Source organism: Scyliorhinus canicula, chromosome 2 (assembly GCF_902713615.1).
Source record: "Scyliorhinus canicula chromosome 2, sScyCan1.1, whole genome shotgun sequence".
NCBI classification, from domain to species: Eukaryota; Metazoa; Chordata; class Chondrichthyes; order Carcharhiniformes; family Scyliorhinidae; genus Scyliorhinus; species Scyliorhinus canicula.
Window position 1 is genome coordinate 88,217,930 of NC_052147.1, and position 20,609 is coordinate 88,238,538.

At 47.0% G+C, this 20,609-nt stretch overlaps 1 protein-coding gene across 2 annotated transcripts in view; it reads right to left on the bottom strand.

Moving 5' to 3' along the window:
* LOC119955737 (enhancer of rudimentary homolog) overlaps positions 1–20,609 on the bottom strand; it is a 43,590-nt gene that overhangs the window by 12,813 nt on the left and 10,168 nt on the right. For both annotated transcript variants that reach the window (XM_038782253.1, XM_038782249.1), the window contains 2 exons: positions 20,255–20,342; positions 4,818–4,938 (listed from right to left, as the gene is read on the bottom strand). In XM_038782253.1, coding sequence (XP_038638181.1) covers positions 4,818–4,938; positions 20,255–20,342 — 209 coding nt within the window. The remainder of the gene's footprint in view (positions 1–4,817; positions 4,939–20,254; positions 20,343–20,609) is intronic.

Sequence of the window (20,609 nt, forward strand, 5' to 3'; positions counted from 1 at the left end):
TCGATCTATCCACCTCGGCTCCAGGACACAGTTAAAATCTCCTCCCATGATCAACTGGTACATGGCCAAATCCGGGATTGCTGCCAGTAACCCCCTCACAAAACCCACATCATCCCAATTTGGGGCATACACATTTACCAACACTACCGGTGCCCCTTCCAATACCCCACTCACAATCACATATCTCCCACCTGGATCCCTCACCTCCTTCGCACTCACGAATCCCATTTTTTTTGCTCATTAAAATTGCCACACCTCTCGATTTCAAATTAAATCCCGAGTGAAAAACCTGCCTGACCCACCCCTTCCTTAACCTAACCTGGTCCTTCACATCGAGGTGTGTCTCCTGCAAAAGGACAACCCCCTCGTTCAAGCTCCTGAGGTGCACGAACACCCGCGACCTTTTAACCGGCCCATTCAGTCCCAGACGTTCCACGTTACCAACCTTACCGGAGGCTTGCGCCTCCAATTCCTTCTGTGAAGCAGCAGTGCTGACTGCAGCTTCGCCTTCTACACCATAAGTCCAATCAAGCTCATATCCAAACTTATCATATCAAAATTTAGGACTTGACTCCTTCCTTTGCAATTGGATCCTCAACTTCCTGACCCATAGACCACAATCAGCAAGGATAAACAACAGCACAATAGTCCTCAATACCAAGACTGCCCCCTACTATATTGCATATAGAACATAGAACATAGAACGATACAGCGCAGTACAGGCCCTTCGGCCCTCGATGTTGCACCGACATGGGAAGTCAAAAACTAAAGGCCATCTAACCTACACTCTGCCCTTATCATCCATATGCTTATCCAATAAATTTTTAAATGCCCTCAATGTCGGCGAGTTCACTACTGTTGCAGGTAGGGCATTCCACGGCCTCACCACTCTTTGCGTAAAAAACCCACCTCTGACCTCTGTCCTATATCTATTACCCCTCAATTTAAGGCTATGTCCCCTCGTGCTAGCCACCTATATACACATGAATGTTTGGCAAAATTTGCTCCAACTCCATTTACACGTTTGCTGGTGACAAGACTGTAGTGGGTTGGATCTCAAACAAGAGTGAGTCAAGAATACAGGAGGAAAAATAGAGAACCCAGCAATCTCTCCCTCAACGTCAGCAAAACTAAGGAGCTGGTCATCGACTTCAGGAAGTGAAGCGTCATACACACCCCTGACTGCTTCAATGGTACTGGGGTGGAGATGGTTGAGAGTTTCAAATTCCTAGGTTTACACATCAACAATCTGTCCTTATCCACCCACGTCAAAGCTATGACCAAGAAAGCACAACAGCACCTATAATTCCTCAGGAAACTAAGGAAATTTGGCATATCCACAATGACTCTTACCAATTTTCACAGATGCACCTTAGAAAGCATCCTATCTGGCTGCATAAGAGGTTAGTATGACAACTGCTAGATCCAAGACTGTAAGAAACTACAGAGAGTCGGGAACACAGCCCAGTCCATAATGCGAACCCATCTCCCATCCACTGACTCTGTCTACACCTCCCGCTGCCTTGGGAAAGCGAGCAGCATAATCAAAGACCCCTCCAACCCGGGTTATTCTCTCTGTCAATCTCTTCCAGTGGGCAGAAGATACAAAAGTCTGAGAATACACACTAGCAGTCTTGGGCAGTACGGTAACCTTGAGGATAGCACAATTGCTTCACAGCTCCAGGGTCCCAGTTCGATTCCAGCTTGGGTCACTGTCTGTGTGGAGTCTGCACATCCTCCCCGTGTGTGCGTGGGTTTCCTCCGGGTGCTCCGGTTTCCTCCCACAGTCCAAAGATGTGCAGGTTAGGTGGATTGGCCATGATAAATTGCCCTTAGTGTCCAAAATTGCCCTTAGTGTTGGGTGGGGTTACTAGGTTATGGGGATAAGGTGGAGGTGTTGACCTTGGGTAGGGTGCTCTTTCCAAGAGCCGGTGCAGACTCGATGGGCCGAATGGCCTCCTTCTGCACTGCAAATTCGATGATAGCAGCTTCTTCCCCACTGTTACCAGACTCCTGAATGGCCCCCTTATGGACTGAACTGTTCTCTCCATGCATCTTCTCTACTTTTGTAGCACTATACTCTGTATGTTTCATCCGATGTCTATGTGTTCACATTGTATATTTATCGTATGCCCCATGTTTTTCGTGTGTGGAACCATCTGCCTGGACTGTATGCTCTACCTCAGTACACGTGACAATAAATCTAAATCCAATTGTCCCAACTATTCCATGTAGTTGCGAATTCCACATTCTAACCACTTTCTGGGTGAAGATGTTTCTCCTAGATTTCCTATTGGTTTTATCTGTGTCTCTCTTATACTGATGGCCCCTAGTTCTGGTGTCATCCACAGGTACCAATGTTATGTGTTGCACCCTCACTAGTAAGGGACAAAATAGCTCAACGGGTGTAAGAGTTAACTGATTCCCAAATACACAATCCACAACAGATCCCTTCAATCAAAATCAATCACATCTAAGATGCAATTTAGATCGTAGTAATTTTGGATTAGAACGTTTGACCAGTGGCACTAAGAAGGTCTTACCTGCACACAATGTCTTTTGTGAACTGCCATCAAATGCCAAAACCACTTGATGAATTCCACACACAAATGTTGAGTAAATGAAGGCACTCCAAGCTTTGCCTAATTTCTTTCTCTTGTGGATTGTAAAATGCAGTATTCAGTTTACTTTCTGCAGGAAATGGCTTAATAGCAGGGCTTTAGTGAACAGATGTAAATATATAAAATGTGGAGCCACTACTCTTGCAAATGGGATGGGAATTGTCAGCAACTACTGAATCTAGTGACGAGCGCATGTAAACTCAGGCTTAAATAGAAGTTGTTGCTGCCCAACAGACTTTGGGCTGGATTCTCCTGCCCCCAGCCATGTATTTCTGGTGGCAGGAAGCAGCGCACCGTTCACTGGCGGCGGGATTCTCTCTGCCTACCGCCGTCAATAAGATTTCCTATTGAAGCCAACCATACCACCAGGAAACCCGCAGGACCAGAGAATCCCGCTGTCAGCAAACAGCCGAAGAATTCAGGCCTACATTTTGAATCTTTGCAAGGTTAAAATAGGTTCCAAAAATAACCAAGCAAAACTTCTGTCCAAAATTTGCAAAGGCATTTGCCACCCATTTTCAGAACATTCACTCAACCGCACCTACTTGGCAATGGTCACATTTACACCATAAGAAAAGCACAGCAGACCCATGGAAGATTTGTCCATGGCCTCAATGTCTGTGACCTCCTCCAAATTTACAATTCTCAGAGATCCCTGTATTCTTCCAGTTCTGGCCTCTTGTGCACCCCGACTCCCATCGCCCCACCATTAGCAGCCATGTCTTCAGCTGTCCAGGTCAGAGGTTCTCAAACCAGGGACGACAGAAGTTTTTCAGACAAGCTGGGGGGTGGGACTGGAGTACAGCCCCCATCTGTGCAACACAGAGAGTGTTCAGATTGGAGAGCAGAAGAATGGAGGACCTCTGCATTTAGCTACACCCATCTCTAAAATAGGAGTAAGCAGCTATTCACTTGAAAGCATTATTAAAACACTTTTTACATTCAGCTGTTTCATTATTAGTGTAGATCTGGATTACAAATTCATTTCAAACGGGGTCCTAAAACCAAAGATTGTAGAGAACCATCGGACTAGGCCCTAACCTCTGAAATTCTATCCCTAACCTTTGCACCCCTCTCTCTTTCTTTAAGATGCTCCTCAAAATCTTATCGTTTTCCCTGTCCTTATAGAGTTCGGTGTCAAATTGTGTCTAACAACACTCCTGTGAAACAACTTGGGATGTTTTACCACATTAAAGGTGCTATATAAATGCAAGTTGTTGCCTAATAGCACCCGAGTCGTTAGCTTCGTTCCAGTCTGCAGATTTGTCATAGCAACTTCTCCGGTGCTGTTGGAGGTTTACAACCTGATGTTCAAGACAAGCTCCACTTTCCCGCTCAACATTGTACTGGGCGCCATCTTCTTCGGAAGGGTGTTCGACAAGCCGAGGAAGCTTGGTTTGAGCACACGAATCAGGGGAAACTCTGGAAACACATCAGTATCAGCTGGGCGGAATGTGCCGACTGGCGTTCGTTTCAGAAGTAAAGCTTTGCCAGTTGTGAGGGGGAAATATACTAGATTCCAAGGAATCACAAAGCACAGATTGGACTTTTGCCAGGGTGTTTTAGCATTTCAGTGTCACCCTGCTTGTAACCTCACAATAAAGATCTGCATTGCCTTAGGGTTAATTCATTTTTAGGCAGTATGCTGCACTTGCTGGAATTTACAGTGTACAAAAATGGGTCTGTGCCAATCGGTTACTGAAAACCTCAAACAGGAGAGTTAATTTTAACAGTCTTTGGGATCCAGCTTAATTGCACATTTTATAAACTGTTGATTATCTAAACAAAACAGCACGAGTATATAGTCATAAACTTAAAAAGACAAAGTGGTCGAGGCGAATTTCATGAATGCATTGAAGGGGAAGTGGTAGAAAGAAGGGCGAGAGGAGGCTCGCGGGAGCCTGAACACCAGCATGAAGCTGTTGGGCTGAAGGGGTTGTTTCTGTGTTCTACATTGTTGTTCAAACTGTAGCTTCATCCTGCAGGGGATGTGCACCACCCAGTGGCAATTTATGACATAGCCACGAATACTGTACAAGACTGGCTTCATATTTTGAGCATCATTTATGTTTATCAATTAAGGGCCAGACAAACCAGTCAAGCGACTCCACAAAGAAAGGCAGCGCACTTTGCAAACCCTTCGAGAACATTATTCGGCAGTTCAGTTGAGCTGCGAATCAAGAGGTTTATACTCACACAAGGCAACTGAGATCAGCCAAATCGTCGATGAAATCAAAAAGCTGGCTAATGTCGTAGGTGATTGATGGGCTGTTTGGGTTCATACGCTTCAAATGCTCTTCATACATCTTACAGACACCTAACAAATATGGGGGAGGCCAAGAAAAGGGATGATTACACTTTTATAGGTGCAATGTTTCCACCTGAAAAATAAACACTCCGCTTTCCCTCTGTGCCTGCAAGGTGTCTCAATCCCAGAGCAGAAAATGCTGCAGGTCCGTCAGAATGTGCAGAGAAAAGATTTCAAAGTGTAGATGTCATCCTGAACTTTTAAAAATACATTTGTTTGCAACTAGCATACTGGTTAAATAAAATGACTTTACTGACACTATAGTGAAGTCATTTTACACAGTTTCAAAACAATCATTAACTAAATAAACCAGAGATCATACTGGATTACTGCATGGTAATGTAGGCCTCCCTGCATCAAAAACCTGTTTGTCTTTGTGTACAGATACATCCTTTCCTGGACACTGCTAAGCCAGCAAGATTCAAGGTTCATTAGTCTCACTAGCTCAGTGTGTGATGTCTGACAATATTGTTCAAAGACGGCGAACATTGAAGGAGGTTAATGACATCCAAGCTAGCATCACAAACCTGTGAATGAGCCATTACTCCAGGCATTTCAAATCACTTCTATTCATTTCCTCACGCTGCCGCTACTCCTTTAACACAAGTTTAGTCAACTCCTAATCCCCCGCCCGAAAGATATCTGAAAATTACCCCCTCAATCCCTGCCAAATTACTTATTTTAAAAGCTTAAATCTCTTCCACTTCTGACACAGTAATGGCGGGCGGGTTGGGGGGGGGGGGGGGGGAGAAGAGAGAAAGAGGGGGACATCAGCCCCCCAGATACTGCAGGGTGGGGGGGGGGGGGAAAGAGGAAAGAGGGGATATAGTACCCTACTGATAACTCCGTGGTTGGGGGGGGGGGGGGGGGGGGGGGGGGGGGGAAAGGATAGCAGCCCCTTGATACTTTTGTTCGGTGATTGGGGCAGGGGGAGGGGTGTGGGGAGATGATGCCCCATGATACTTCTGTGGTGGTGGGGGGGAAATAGCACCCATCCGACACTCCTGGGGGGAGGGTCGCCCCAAATCTTATTGGGAGGGAGGGGGTGGTTATGGCAGCTTATTTTAAACACCATTTAGAAATGGTGCCCCAATCTGTGGAACCAGCAAAGCTCTATCAGGCCCCGCCCCATCAGAGTGGCAGCACAAACCACGCCCCCAGAAGGCATGGCAAAGGCGGCAGTGGAGCAATAGATGGGGCTGATTAAGGGAGAACTTCTGCAGCATCAGCTAGAAATACAAGAGGACTGGTCGAATGTGATTGAGGGAGCCATGGGAGCCCTCTTCGTGGGGCCGTGGGGCGGGTGGAAAAGCGCTTGTAGTCGCAAGGTTCAACAATTCAAGAGGTGGAAAGGGCGGTCATGGACCACAGTGACTGAATTGTGGAGTTGGAGGCAGAGGTGGCGATGCAGGAGCAGTTTGCAAGGAGCTGAAAATAAAGGTTGACGGCCAGGAGCATCTGTCCAGGCAGCAGAATCTGCATATTGTGGGCCTGCCAGAGGGGGGTGGAGGGAACGAGTGCCAAACCCTACGTTTCAAAAATGTTGGTGAGCTGGCGGATGTGGGGGTCTGTGAGAAGGCACCGAAGGTGGATCGGGCACATCGATCATGAAGACAGAGGCTGAGAATAGGGGAGCCGCAAAGGGTGGTGATAGTGAGAATGCACCGATTCCAGGTGAAGCAGATCTTGAGGTGGGCGAGGATGACAAGAGATTGTACTCGAGACGGCCAGTGGCTCCAAATATACCAGGCCATTGGTACCGACCTGGCCAAGCAGCTTTAATTGGGTCAATGCGGTACTCTTTTGAAATAAGGTCGGTGAGGTGTGCTGTCCCGGCCGAACTTTGGGTGACTTTTAAGGGGAAGAAGTATTATTTTACATCGCCTGAAGAAGCACATGGTTTTATTGAGATCATGGTTTGGAGGAGGGTGATTGATGGAATTTTCCTGATATTTTGGTTTTTGGAAATGTTTATCAATGTTTTGTTCTATATTCACATGTCAGCCTTGTTGGTATTTTACAGTGGTTTAGGAGGGGATGGGTTGGAGTCCTGGGTGCCTCTTTCCTGTTGGTTGGGGAATGGTCAAGGTGGTGTCGAGCCAGGAATCCCTCCTAAGGTTGGAGGTGGGTGGGCATTGTGGAGTAAGGGGCACTTTGGGAGTTTTGGGCAGGGGCTTTTGTCTTCAGGCAGGGGTTACCACGCTAGCAGGTAAATAGAAGTAATGGGGGGGGGGGGTTGTGGTGGCAATGGTTGGGGTCCGTGTGGGGTGGGCACCGGTGACACAGGTGTGGCAGATGGTTTATTGGGTGATGGCAGAGCAGAGGGTGGGTGGCCATTTTGAGTGGGTTTGGTCAAGAAAGGAAATAGGGGCAGAATGGTTTTGTGATTTGTGATGTATTGGGATGGCGGATTCAAATGGGGTGGGTGTCAGAAACCTCCAGTGAAGATGATGGATTGGAATGTGCAGGGGTTGAATGGGCTGGTGAAGCGTTTTAGGGTATTTGCGCATTTGCAGAGTTTGAAGGCGGAGGTGGTGTTTGTTCAGGAGACACAGATTAAGGACCAGGTGATGCTGCGAAAGGGGTGGGTGGAACATCCCATTCAGGATTCAATTCCAAGTCGAGAAGGGTTGCTATTCTATTTAATAAGAGAGTGACATTTGTGATGGCTAGAGAGGTGCTGGACCCGGGTGTCGGTTTGTGATGGTCAGTGAGGTTTTGGAGGGGGCTCCGGTAGTGCTAGTAAACATTTATGCGTGTAACTGTGACGACAGGGAATGTGTTAAGCGAAGGATGGCAGACATCACAGATCTGGACTCACATACATTAATCATGGGCGGCGATTTCAACTGTGCGTTGGATCCTTGGTTGGACCAATTGAGCCCAAGGACTCCTTAAGTTGGGAATGACGAAGGAATGGGGGATGTTCATGGACCAGATGGGGACGGTGGATCTTTGGAGATTTCGGTATCAGGAATCGAGGGAATTTTGCTACTTCTGCCACATGCATCAGGTGTACTCCCATATAGATTTTTCCGTGTGGACACTTAAGATTCTCTCAGGGATAGTGGAGTGCAATATGGGGTGATCGCGGTTTCGGACCACCCGCCCCATTTATGAATGTGAGGTTGGGTGTTGGCCAGGCACAGGGGCCCTCTCAGGGACTCGGCAGATCAAACGTTTGGTGGAAAGATGACTTTGGTGATTAAGGAGAACATAGAGTTCAATCAGAATGGGGACTCTCGCCCTCCACGTTTTGGGAGTCATTGAAGGCAGTGGTACGGGAGAGATGATCTTGTACAAGGTCCATAGAGATAAGTTGGAGAGGCAGTGATTGCTGGGTGCAATTTTGGAGGTGGACTGGCGGTACTCTATGGCCCTGACCAGGGAGCTCTTAGTGGAGTGGAAGAAACTGCAAGGGGAATTTGATTTGTTGATGACAGGGAAGGCGGTGGGCCAGCTTCGCAGAGCAAGGGGGGGGTTCTGTATGAATATGGGGAGAAGGCCAGCCGCATCAACTGAGGCAACAAGCGGCCGACCGGGAGATAGTACAAGTGAGAGAGGAGTGGTGTGAGTTGGTGATGACACCTGAGAGGATTATTATTAGTAAAGGATTTGAGACTTTTTGTCGGGACTGTGTAGGTCTGAGCCTTGGGGGAGGGGGCTCAGACGGGGCGGTTTCTGGATGGGCTGGTGTTTCTGGAGGTTGAAAAAGAGAAGGGGCAGGGATTGGAGGCTCCGTTGGGGCTGCAGTAGGTTATGGAGGCCATATGTCCATATGTTTTGGTCATGTCTGTGATTGGCGAGGTTCTGGGGCTTTATATTTGAAGCATTATTGAAAATTGTGGGAGTGGAGATATGCTGGGCCGTCCGGTGGCGATCTTTGGGGTGTCGGAGCTGCTGGGAGGGGAAGAGACAGATGTAGTGGCTGCTGCCACTATTTGCCCAGTGGCGAATTCTACTGGAGTGGAGGTCAGTGGAGCCACTGAGGGTGTTGCCGTGGCTTGGGGATGTAGCAGAATTCCTTAAACTGGAAATGATTAAGTTCGCCCTTAGGGGCTCGGAGGGGGTGTGGGGGGGTTCTGGGCAAGATGGAGGTCATTCTTGTCCCTCTTTGAGGACTTGCTCGTTGCCAGCGGGGGGGGGGGGGGGGAAAGAGAGAGAGAGAGAGAGAGTTAAGGGGAGAAAATGTCAAACTGTGGGGACTGTGTTGTGTTTATGAATGATTATGAGTTCATGTTTATATATGCCTTGGTTTGAATAAAAATACTTAAACGAAACATAGTAAAATATCCCCATTATCAGATTAAAGTTGACCCAAAGCACTTTTTTTTAAGAACATACAGTGCAGAAGGAGGCCATTCGGCCCATCGAGTCTGCACCGACCCACTTAAGCCCTCACTTCCACCCTATCCCCGTAACCCAATAACCCCTCCTAACCTTTTTGGTCACGCAATTTATCATGGCCAATCCACCTGACCTGCATGTCTTTGGACTGTGGGAGGAAACCGGAGCACCCGGAGGAAACCCACGCAGACACGGGGAGAACATGCAGACTCCGCACAGACAGTGACCCAGCAGCGAATCGAACCTGGGACCCTGGCGCTGTGAAGCCACAGTGCTAATCACTTGTGCTACCGTGCTGCCCACTTAAGAAGGATTAAAAAAGGCTTAGACGAAGAAAGATAGGTTTTAAGGGTCATCCTAAAAAGTAGAAAAGTGGAGAAGTTTAGGGAAGGAATACCAGAACTTAGGGCCCAGGCAGATGAAGACGTGAGCCCCAATTTTGAGAAAGGAAATCAGGGATGCACAAGGTTAAGGTTTCACAGGCAGCACGGTGGCACAGTGGAAACCACAGCTGCCTCACAGCGCCGAGGTCCCAGGTTCGATCCCGGCACTGGGTCACTGTACGTGTGGAGTTTGTACATTCTCCCCGTATTTGCGTGGGTTTCGCCCCCACAACCCAAAGATGTGCAAGGTAGGTGGATTGGCCACACTAAATTGCCCCTTAATTGAAAAAATGAATTGGATACTCGAAATTTATTTTAAAAAATTTTGAGATTCAAAATTTCAGACATCAGCAAATTCCAGAGAAAAGTGCTTTGTGGAAGTAATTTTAACTTAAAGGCTACCTTAGAAGCTTAATGCCCTCTTGCGGACTAGCCGGGCTGGTTTGAATTCATGTTTGGGTCAGATTCTGTGCTGGAAGTGTTGACACTTAATGAACCAGAAATACACACTGGAAAGTCAGAAAATCGGGAAGTATTTGGGCTGAAAGGCACAAAGTGTGTTGACAGTTCAGATATAATCCTTTTGTCATTATATGGGTTAAAGGTGAAGGGTGTGACTAGAAATGCTAACTTAGGACGGCATGGTGGTGCCTAACGGCGCCGAGGACCCAGGTTCGACCCCAGCCCATGTGGACACATTCTTCCAGTGTCTGTGTGGGTCTCACCCCCACAATCCAAAGATGTGAATTGGCCATGCTAAATTATTCCTTAATTGAAAAAATGAATTGGATACTCGAAATTTATTTTAAAAAATTTTGAGATTCAAAATTTCAGACATCAGCAAATTCCAGAGAAAAGTGCTTTGTGGAAGTAATTTTAACTTAAAGGCTACCTTAGAAGCTTAATGCCCTCTTGCGGACTAGCCGGGCTGGTATGAATTCATGTTTGGGTCAGATTCTGTGCTGGAAGTGTTGACACTTAATGAACCAGAAATACACACTGGAAAGTCAGAAAATCGGGAAGTATTTGGGCTGAAAGGCACAAAGTGTGTTGACAGTTCAGATATAATCCTTTTGTCATTATATGGGTTAAAGGTGAAGGGTGTGACTAGAAATGCTAACTTAGGACGGCACGGTGGTGCCTAACGGCGCCGAGGACCCAGGTTCGACCCCAGCCCATGTGGACACATTCTTCCAGTGTCTGTGTGGGTCTCACCCCCACAATCCAAAGATGTGAATTGGCCATGCTAAATTATTCCTTAATTGGAAAAAAAAATTGGATACTCGAAATTTTTTAAAATGTTAACTTAACTTCCTTTATTGATAGATGTTGTCTGCCCGGCTGGTTATTTCCAATGTTTTCATTTCTGGTGTTTTCACATCTGCAATATGTTTTTTGTTTTATTACTTGCTAAAACAGCCCTCCGTGAAAGCTGGTTTATAGAGAAATACAACACAGAACAGGCCCTTCGGCCCACGATGTTGTGCCGAACTTTTGTCCTAGGTTAATCATAGAATTTTGGACACTAAGGGCAATTTATCATGGCCAATCCACCCAACCTGCACATCTTTGGACTGTGGGAGGAAACCGGAGCACCCGGAGGAAACCCACACACACACGGGGAGGATGTGCAGACTCCACACAGACAGTGACTCAAGTCGAAATCGAACTTGGGACCCTGGAGCTGTGAAGCAATTGTGCTATCCACAATGCTACCGTGCTGCCCTTATGCCTTTAGCAAGTAATAAAACAAAAAACATACTTGCTGTGGGATAAATAGATGTTATCCATTGCTTAGAAAATAGGTATCTCAATGGGGTAGAGGAACAAAAGTGTCTGGGAATACAAATACACAAATTAGCAAAAGTAGCCATGCAGATCAATAAAGCCATTTTACAAAACAACAAACCAAACAATCAGGTTTATTCCTCCAGTTAGAATCAAAAGAATAAAGAAGTTATGTTAAACTTGTATTGATCCACATCTGGAGTTCTATCGGAGCTCTGCTCACCACTTTACAAAAAGATATAGACACTGGATATGGTGCAAAAAGGACCTGTAACAGTGATACCAGAGCAATCAGGTCACCTGCATCAGGAAAGGATAATGTGCAGATGCCGGCGTTGCACAGTAAGAAGTCTTACAACACCAGGTTAAAGTCCAACAGGTTTGTTTCAAACACGAGCTTTTGGAACACTGCTCCTTCCTCAGGTGAGTGATGAAGGTGAGTGAGTTGACTCAGCTGATGAAGGAGCTGCGCTAGCGATTCCAAACAAACCTGTTGGACTTTAACCTGGTGTTGTAAGATTGCTTACTCAGGAAAGGATGAACAGGCCGAGTCTCTTTCGTCTCAGAAAGAGTAAGGGATGACCTAACAGCAATCTTTAAAATTAGGAGAGGTTTTGATGGAGCAGACACAGAGGAGCGTTTTCACTTGTGCGGAAGAGCAAAACCAGAAGTCATTATTATAGGAGACACACCAAGAGGTCCAATAGGAAATTCAGAAGAAACTTTTACCCAAGAGTGGTGAGAGATGGGTCTCGCTACCACAGGGAGTGGTTCAGGAGAACAGAATTAATACATTCAAAGGGGAAGCTAGATAAACTTATGAGGGAGAAGGGGATAGGGGATTATGCTGAGGACGGGCGAGAGGAGGGTTGGGTGGATCATAAACACCCGAATGGACTGGATGGGGCAAATGGCCTGTTTCTGTGCTGTGTGTTCGATGTACAGAATTTTGACTGTGTATTTGATAAGTGTGTTGTAAAATACCAATGCATTTCAAAAGCATGGTACATCTTAGGATCAAACAGGAGGTCATTCAATCCATCATCTGTACATTGTCTCTTTGAAAATTACACATTCATTTGATACATGGGTGAAAAAAGCTGTAACTACAATGGCTGAGTTTTATGAGCTAATGCTGTCTTTCTGCAACACTAATCAAGTTTTAAAAAAATTATTTTTATTCAAATATTTATCAAAACGTAACTTTTTTGCATAACCTTAACAACATTGAACATAATAAAATAAATGTTAACCTTATATACATAAAAAAACCAATAATATGTAACATTCCTCCCCCCCCCCCCCCCCCCCCCCCCACCCACACAAGTTGCTGCTGACCTTTACTGCTCTCCTAGAAAGTCAAGGAACGGCTGTCACCTCAGAGAGAAACCCGCCATGGACCCTCTCAAGGCAAACTTTATTTTCTCCAGCCTGAGAAACCCAGCCATGTCATTAACCCAGGTCTCTACACTCAGGGTTTTTCGAGTCCCTCCACATTAAAAAGATCCGTCTGCGAGCTACCAGGGAGGCAAAGACCAGGACATCGGCCTCTTTCGCTTCCTGATCTCCCGGATCGTCTGACACACCAAAGATCGCTATCTCTGGAGTTGGCAGCACCTACGTGTCCAAGATCTTGGACATTGCCTTAGCAAATCCCTGCCAGAATCCCTTAAGAGCCAGAGCCGGGCATGCCCAGAACATATGGACATGATTTGCAGGGCGTCCCGCACACCTCGCACATTTATCCTCAACCCCAAAGAGCTTGCTCATCCTGGTTGCCGTCATGTGTGCCCGGTGGACCACCTTAAACTGGATTAAGCTAAGCCTCGCACATGATGAAGAGGAATTGACCCTGTGTAGGGCGTCTGCCCACAGGCCCACATCCAGTTCTCTGATCACCATGCATTTCCGATTATTCACAATTCACCCAACAACCATATAATGTATGCAGTATTGGTATAAAGTGCAATGGGGTAATACAACCCCACTGCTCTCAATCTTGATCTGCTAATTCAGCAGAAGTGGTTTGGCCTGTTTAGCAGGTAGAAATACAAGTTATGGGAGTTTGTACATTCTCCCAGTGTCTGAGTGGGTTTCGCCCTCACAACACAAAGAGATGCATGATAGGTGGATTGGCCATGCTAAATTGGAAAAAATGAATTGGGTACTCTAAATTTTTTAAAAAAGAAATACAAGTTATGAAATGCTTTTGCCACTATAGGGTGGGATTCTCCGACCCCCGCCGGGTCGGAGAATCACCGGGGGGCGGCATGAATCCCGCCACCACCGGCCGCCGAATTCTCCGGCACCGGAGGTTTGACAGGGGCGGGAATCGCGCCGCGCCGGTTGGCGGCCGCTCATAGCGGCCCCCAGGCCATTCTCCGACCCACGATGGGCCGAAGTCCAGCCCGTTCTTTGCCAGTCCCGCCGGCGTAAATTAGACTAGGTCCCTTACTGGCAGGATCTGGCGGCGCGGGCAGGCTCCGGGGTCCTGGGGGGGGGCACAGTGTGATCTGGCCCCAGGGGGTGCCCCCACCATGGCCTGGCCCGCAATCGGGGCTCACCGATCCGCGGGAGGGCCTGTGCCGTGGGGGCACTCTTTTCCTACGCGTCAGCTGTGTCAGCCTCTGTGATGACTGACGCGTAGGTGAAACCCCCCCCCCCCCACCCAACGCATGCGCGGGGATGATGTCAGCATGCGCGGACCCGCACCAGCCGGCGGAGTTCCTTCGGCCCCAGCTGGCGCGGCGCCAAAAGCCTTCCACGCCGACCGGCTGGGCGCAAACCACTCCGGCGCCGGCCTAGCCACTGAAGGTGCGGAGGATTCCGCACCTTTGGGGCGGGCCGACGCCGGTGTGGTTCACGCCACTCCATCCCGCCGGGAACCCCCGCCCCGCCGGATACGGGAGAATCCCGCCCATGGTGATTGCCAAATCAATGGGAACGACTAATGCAAATGGACATGAGCGAAATTAAGAGGTCTCCCATTTAAGACTGAGATGAGGAGAATTTCTTTCTCTCAAGAGTGTCATTAGTCTGTCGAATTCACTTCCCCAGAAAGCATTGGAGGCTGGGTCATTGAGCATTTTTAAAGCTGAGTTAGATACGAACATACAAACTAGGAGTAGGCCACTCGGCCCTTCAAGCTTGCTCTACCATTCAATAAAATCATGGCTGAATCTTGACTAACAAGGGAGTCAAAAGATATTGAGGATAGAAAGGAAAGTAGAGGCCATATCTGATCAACCATAATCTTATCAAATCGTGGATAAACCTAGTCCTGCTCCTAATTTGTATGTGCGTACGTAAATTTGGAGCATTAGAAATATTGCTCATTGGCATTTTCTGATGAAGGGAGAAGGTTAGCTGAGACAGTGAACAGTATATTGTATTATAAACTAGAAAGAATAGAAAATAGCTTTTAAATAGTTTGAAATGGCCAATTTGTCTGTACAAAATGAACTGTTTTAATTCAGCACTTTGAAAACAATTATTGAGATCAAGGTGTTCCTGAGATAAATATTCGTCAGGACACTGAAGACAGTTCCTCTGTTCTTTGAATAGAATGGATTGTTTTTACCTCTGGCTGAGAGGGTAAACAAGTCTCAATTTAGCATTTAAAAGTGGAGGAAGTGAAAGTTGAAAAACAGGTTCTCCTTCGGTGTCAGCTGTGGCTCAATGCTCGTCCTCTCACCTCCATGTTATAGAGTCATAGAGGTTTACAGCTTGTCCATGCGGCCCAGTTTTTACCATTAAGCTAGTCCCAATTGCCAGCATTTGGCCAATATCCCCCTATACCCATATTACCCATACAACTGTCCAAATGCTTTTCAAAAAACAAAATTGTACCCACCTCTACTACTGCCTCTGGCAGCTCATTCCAGACACTCACCACCTTCTGTGTGGAAAGAATTGCCCCTCGGGACCCTTTTGTATCTCTCCCCTCTTACCTTAAACCTATGCCCTCTAGTGTTAAACTTCCCTACCTTTGGGAAAAGATATTGACTATCTACCTTCTCTTTGCTCCTCAATATTTTATTGATCTCCATAAGATCTCTCCCAACCTCCTGGGCTCCAGGGATAAAAGTCGCAGTCTATCCAGCCTCTCCCTATAACTGAAACCATCAAGTCCCCGTAGCATCCTGGTGAATCTTTTCTGCACTCTTTCTAGTTTAATAAAATCCTTTCTATAATAAGGTGAACAGAACTGTACACAGTATTCCAAGTGTGGCCTTACTAATGTCTTGTACAACTTCAGCAAGATGTCCCAACTCCTGTATTCAATGTTCTGCCAATGAAACCAAGCATGCCGAATGCCTTCTTCACCACCCTGTCCACCTGCGACTCCACCTTCAAGTAGCTATGAACCTGTAATCCTAGATCTCTTTGTTCTATAACTCTCCCTAACACCTTACCATTAACTGAATAGGTCCTGCCCCAAGTCAATCTACCAAAATGCATCACCTCGCATTTATCTAAATTAAACTCCATCTGCCATTCATCAGCCCACTGGCCCAATTGATCAAGATCTTGTTGCAATCCTAGATAACGGCCGGGATTCTCCGAGCCCGCGCTGGGTCGGAGAATTGCCGTGGGGTCGCAAGAATCCCATCACGCTGCTCCGACGCCGGGTCGCCAATTCTCCAGCGATTGGAGAATCGGCGCCAATCGCGCCCACGCGGTCGCCGCGACGCCGTTTTGTGGCCGCTGAAATAGACCCCCGCAGCGATTCTCCACGGGCGACGGACCAAACTACCGCCTGTTTCCACCAGCGTGGTTCAAACCTGGTACCACCCAGCAGGAGCCCGCACACGTGACCTATGTGGACATCCTGGTTGGGGGGGGGGGGCTCCACGCCCACGATCGGAGGCTTCCGATCGGCGGGCGGCCGCAATCTGGAGGGGGCCTACTTCCTTCCGCGCGGGCCCACTGTTCGGTCGCCGGCATGTTGCTCCGCGCCGACGCTGAGATGGCAACCATGCGCATGAGCCGGCGCGGAGACCTTGCACGCCGTGGCTCGCATGCGCGGACCGGTGTTGGCCGTGCAGGGCCGGCTTTCGGTGCGGAGAAGCGCACAGCACTCTGCCGCTGTTCTAGCCTCCTGAAATCCGGACAATAACTGGAGACCCGTTGACGCCAGCGTACACCACTACGGTGTTCACGCCGCCGTCAACACTTGCCCGAGAGTTCGAAGAATCCCGGCCGACCTTCTTCACTGGCCACTATGCCACCAATCTAGGTGTCATCTGTAAACTTACTGACCACGCGTCCTAAATTCTCATCCAAATCATTAATATAAATAAAAAATAATAGTGAATCCAGCACTGATCTGTGAGGCACACCGCTGGTCACAGGCCTACAGTTTGTCAAGCAACCCTCTACAACCATCCTTTGCCTTCTGTCGCCAAGCCAATTTTATATCCAATTGGCTACCTCACCCTGGACCCTGTATGAATTAACCTTATGGAACAACCTACCATGCGGTACCTTGTCAAAGGCCTTGCTAAATTCCATGTAGATAACATCAACCTACCATGCGGTACCTTGTCAAAGGCCTTGCTAAAGTCCATGTAGATAACATCAACTGCACTGCCCCCATCTACCTTCTTGGTTACCCCTTCAAAAAACTCAATCAAATTCTTGAGATGTGATTTTTCTACTCACAAAGCCATGCTAACTGTCCCTAATCTGTCCTTGCCTCTCTTCCTGTAGATCCTGTCTCTCAGAATATCTTCTAACAACTTACCTACCACAGACGTTACACTCACCGGTCTGCAGAATCATATAGAATATACAGTGCAGAAGGAGGCCATTCAGCCCATCGGGTCTGCACCGACCCTTGGAAAGAGCACCCTACTTAACCCCACACTTCCACCCCATCCCCACAACCCAGGTCAATCTAGCATGGCCAATCCACCTAACCTGCACATCTTTGGACTGTGGGAGGAAATCGGAGCACCCGGACGAAACACACGCAGACACAGGGAGAACGTGCAGACTCTGCACAGACAGTGACTCAAGCGGGAATTGAACCTGGGACCCTGGCGCTGTGAAGCGACGGTACTAACCACTGTGCTACCTGTCGCTGAAGTTCCCATGCTTTTTCCTGCGGCACTTCTTTAACAAAGGCACAACATTTGCTACCCTCCAATCTTCAGGCACCTCACCATGGCTATTGCAACCCTCCAATCTTCAGGCACCTCACCATGGCTATTGCTACCCTCCAATCTTCAGGCACCTCACAATGGCTATTGCAACCCTCCAATCTTCAGGCACCTCACCATGGCTATTGCTACCCTCCAATCTTCAGGCACCTCACAATGGCTATTGCTACCCTCCAATCTTCAGGCACCTCACCATGGCTATTGCTACCCTCCAATCTTCAGGCACCTCACCATGGCTATTGCTACCCTCCAATCTTCAGGCACCTCACCATGGCTATTGCTACCCTCCAATCTTCAGGCACCTCACCATGGCTATTGCTACCCTCCAATCTTCAGGCACCTCACAATGGCTATTGACAATTCAAATATCTCTGCTAAGGGACCCGCAATTTCTTCCCTAGCCTGGGATACATTTCATCAGGTCCCGGGGATTTATTTACCATGATGCGCCTGAAGACTTCTAGCACCTCCTTCTCTGTAACATGTACACTCCTCAAGACATCACTATTTATTTCCCGAAGTTCCCTAACAGTCATGCTTTTCCCAACAGTAAATACCGATAAGAAATATTCATTTAGGATCTCACCCATCTCTTGTGGATTTGCACATATATGACCTTGTAGATTCATAAGAGGCGCTACCCTCTCCTTAGTCACTCTTTTGCCCTTTATGTATTTGTAGAAGCTCTTTGGAGTCTCCTTTGCCTTATCTGCCAAGACAATCTCATGTCCCCTTTTTGCCCTCCTGATTCCTCTCTTAACTCTACTCCGACAACCTCTATATTCTTCAAGGGATCCACTTGATCCTAGCTGCCTATGCAGGTCATATGCCTCCTTCTTCTTTTTGATCAGGGCCTCAATATCCTGAGTCATCCAGGGTTCCCTACTTCTACCAGCCTTGCTCTTCACTCTAAAAGGAACGTGCTTAAACTGAACCCTTGTTAACACACTTGTTAACACACTTTTGAAAGTCTCCCACTTACCAGCCGTCCCTTTGCCTGCCAACAGAGCCACCAATCAACTTTTGAAAGTTCCTGTTTAATACCATCAAAATTGGCCTTGCCCCAATTTAGAATTTCAATTTTTGGGCCAGACCTATCATTCTCCATAGCTATCTTTAAACTAATGGAATTATGGTCACTGATTCCTCACTCTCACTTCTGTCATCTGCCCTTCCTCATTTCCCAAGAGGAGGTCAAGTTTTGCCCCCTCTCTAGTTGGGCCATCTACATACTAAATGAGAAATTCCTCCTGAATACACTCAAAAGGAATTTAGAAGCTACAGGTTGTGGGTTCAAGTCCCACTTCAGAGACTTCAACAGAAGGAAGGTCCAGGCTAACAGGTATCAAGGGAGTGTTGCATAGTTGGATATTGCATCATTTCTGCTGCCTTAGCTTCAAGGGATACAAATTGAAAGGGTGTGGCAGGGAATGTAAAGACAGCCACCAACCTTTTTTCTCTTCTATTCACTGTTTTAAACACTTTTCCCTTTCTATCAAACCTCGCTTCCAACAATAAGTACGAGGAACTAATGGACTGGTATGATCCCCATAGAGACCAAATTCTTCTAAAAAATAAATTTGAATATTAAGTTGATCGTTAATGGATGGCACAAGATTTTGCATTTAACATTTTTTTATTTGTTAACAGGATGTGGATATAGCAGGCTAGACCAGCATTTATTGTCCATCACTAATTGTCCTGGGGAAGGTGGCAGTTAGCCACTTCTTGACCTGCTGCAGTCCATGTGGTGTAGATACACTCACAGTACAGTTAGGAGGGGAGTATACCACTGACAGTGAAGGATACAGTTCCAAATCTGTATGGTGTGTGACTTGGAGGGGAATTTGCAGGTGTTGGTGCTCCCATGCAATTGCTGCCCTTGTCCTTCTGGGTGGTAGATGTCACAGATTTGGAAGATATTGTCAAAGAAGCCTTGGTGAGTTGCTACATTGCATCTTGTAGATGGTACACACTGCTGCCATTGTGCATTTGCGATGGGAAGGACTGAATGTTGAAGGTGGATGTGTGTGCCAATCATACATGGATACATACACAGAAGATAGGAGCAGGAGGAGGCCATTTGGCCCTTCGAGCTTGCTACACCATTTATCACGATCATGGCTGATCATCCAACTCAATAACTTAATCCTGCATTCGCCCTATAGACTTTGATCCCATTCTCCCGAAGTGTTATATCCAGCCGCCTCTTGAATATATTCAATGTTTTGGCAGCAACTACTTCCTGTGGTAATGAATTCCACAGGCTCACCACTCTTTGTGTGAAGAGGCTAGAAGATGTCTGTCCTCTTAGCCATATGTAAAGGGGTGCCCTCTTGACATATGTAAAGGGTCACAGGACGTTAATTGAACATGAGCACAAGAGTTCTTGGTGTTCTAACCAACATATATTCTCAACCATCAGTAAAAATAAATAATTGGGTCATTTTCTCATTGCAGTTTGTGAGACCTAGCAATGTGAAAATTTGTTGTCCTGTTTCTAACATGACAACATTGACTTCAAAAGTACCGCATTGGTTGGTTATAACACACTTTTGCATGTCCTGGCATTGTGAAAGGCACTCTATAAATGAATGTTCTTGTAACATAGGCATGAACACAAAACAAGGGAGCAGGACTCACCTTCCATACATTCATTTACAGATTCATAGTCAGCATATGTTCTCCCTTCTGGCCTTTTGGTGGGCTGAACTAGCAAAATCGTGTGTGACTGAGGAGAGAGAAAGGAATTGCGTTAGATGCTCAATACATATTCCCTCTTTTTCACCACATTCCATCTCTTTTCAACTTCCATTTCTGATGCAAAAAGGTATTTAAAATATTGCAAAGTAACTTAATGTTCCAGTGATGGCTGAGAAGATGTTATTATGCAGCAGCTTATTGTGATTTAGAATGCACTGTCAGAAAGGGTGGTGGAAAAAGATTCAGTGGTAACGTTCAAGAAGAAACATAAGGATATACGAAGAGGCCATTTGGC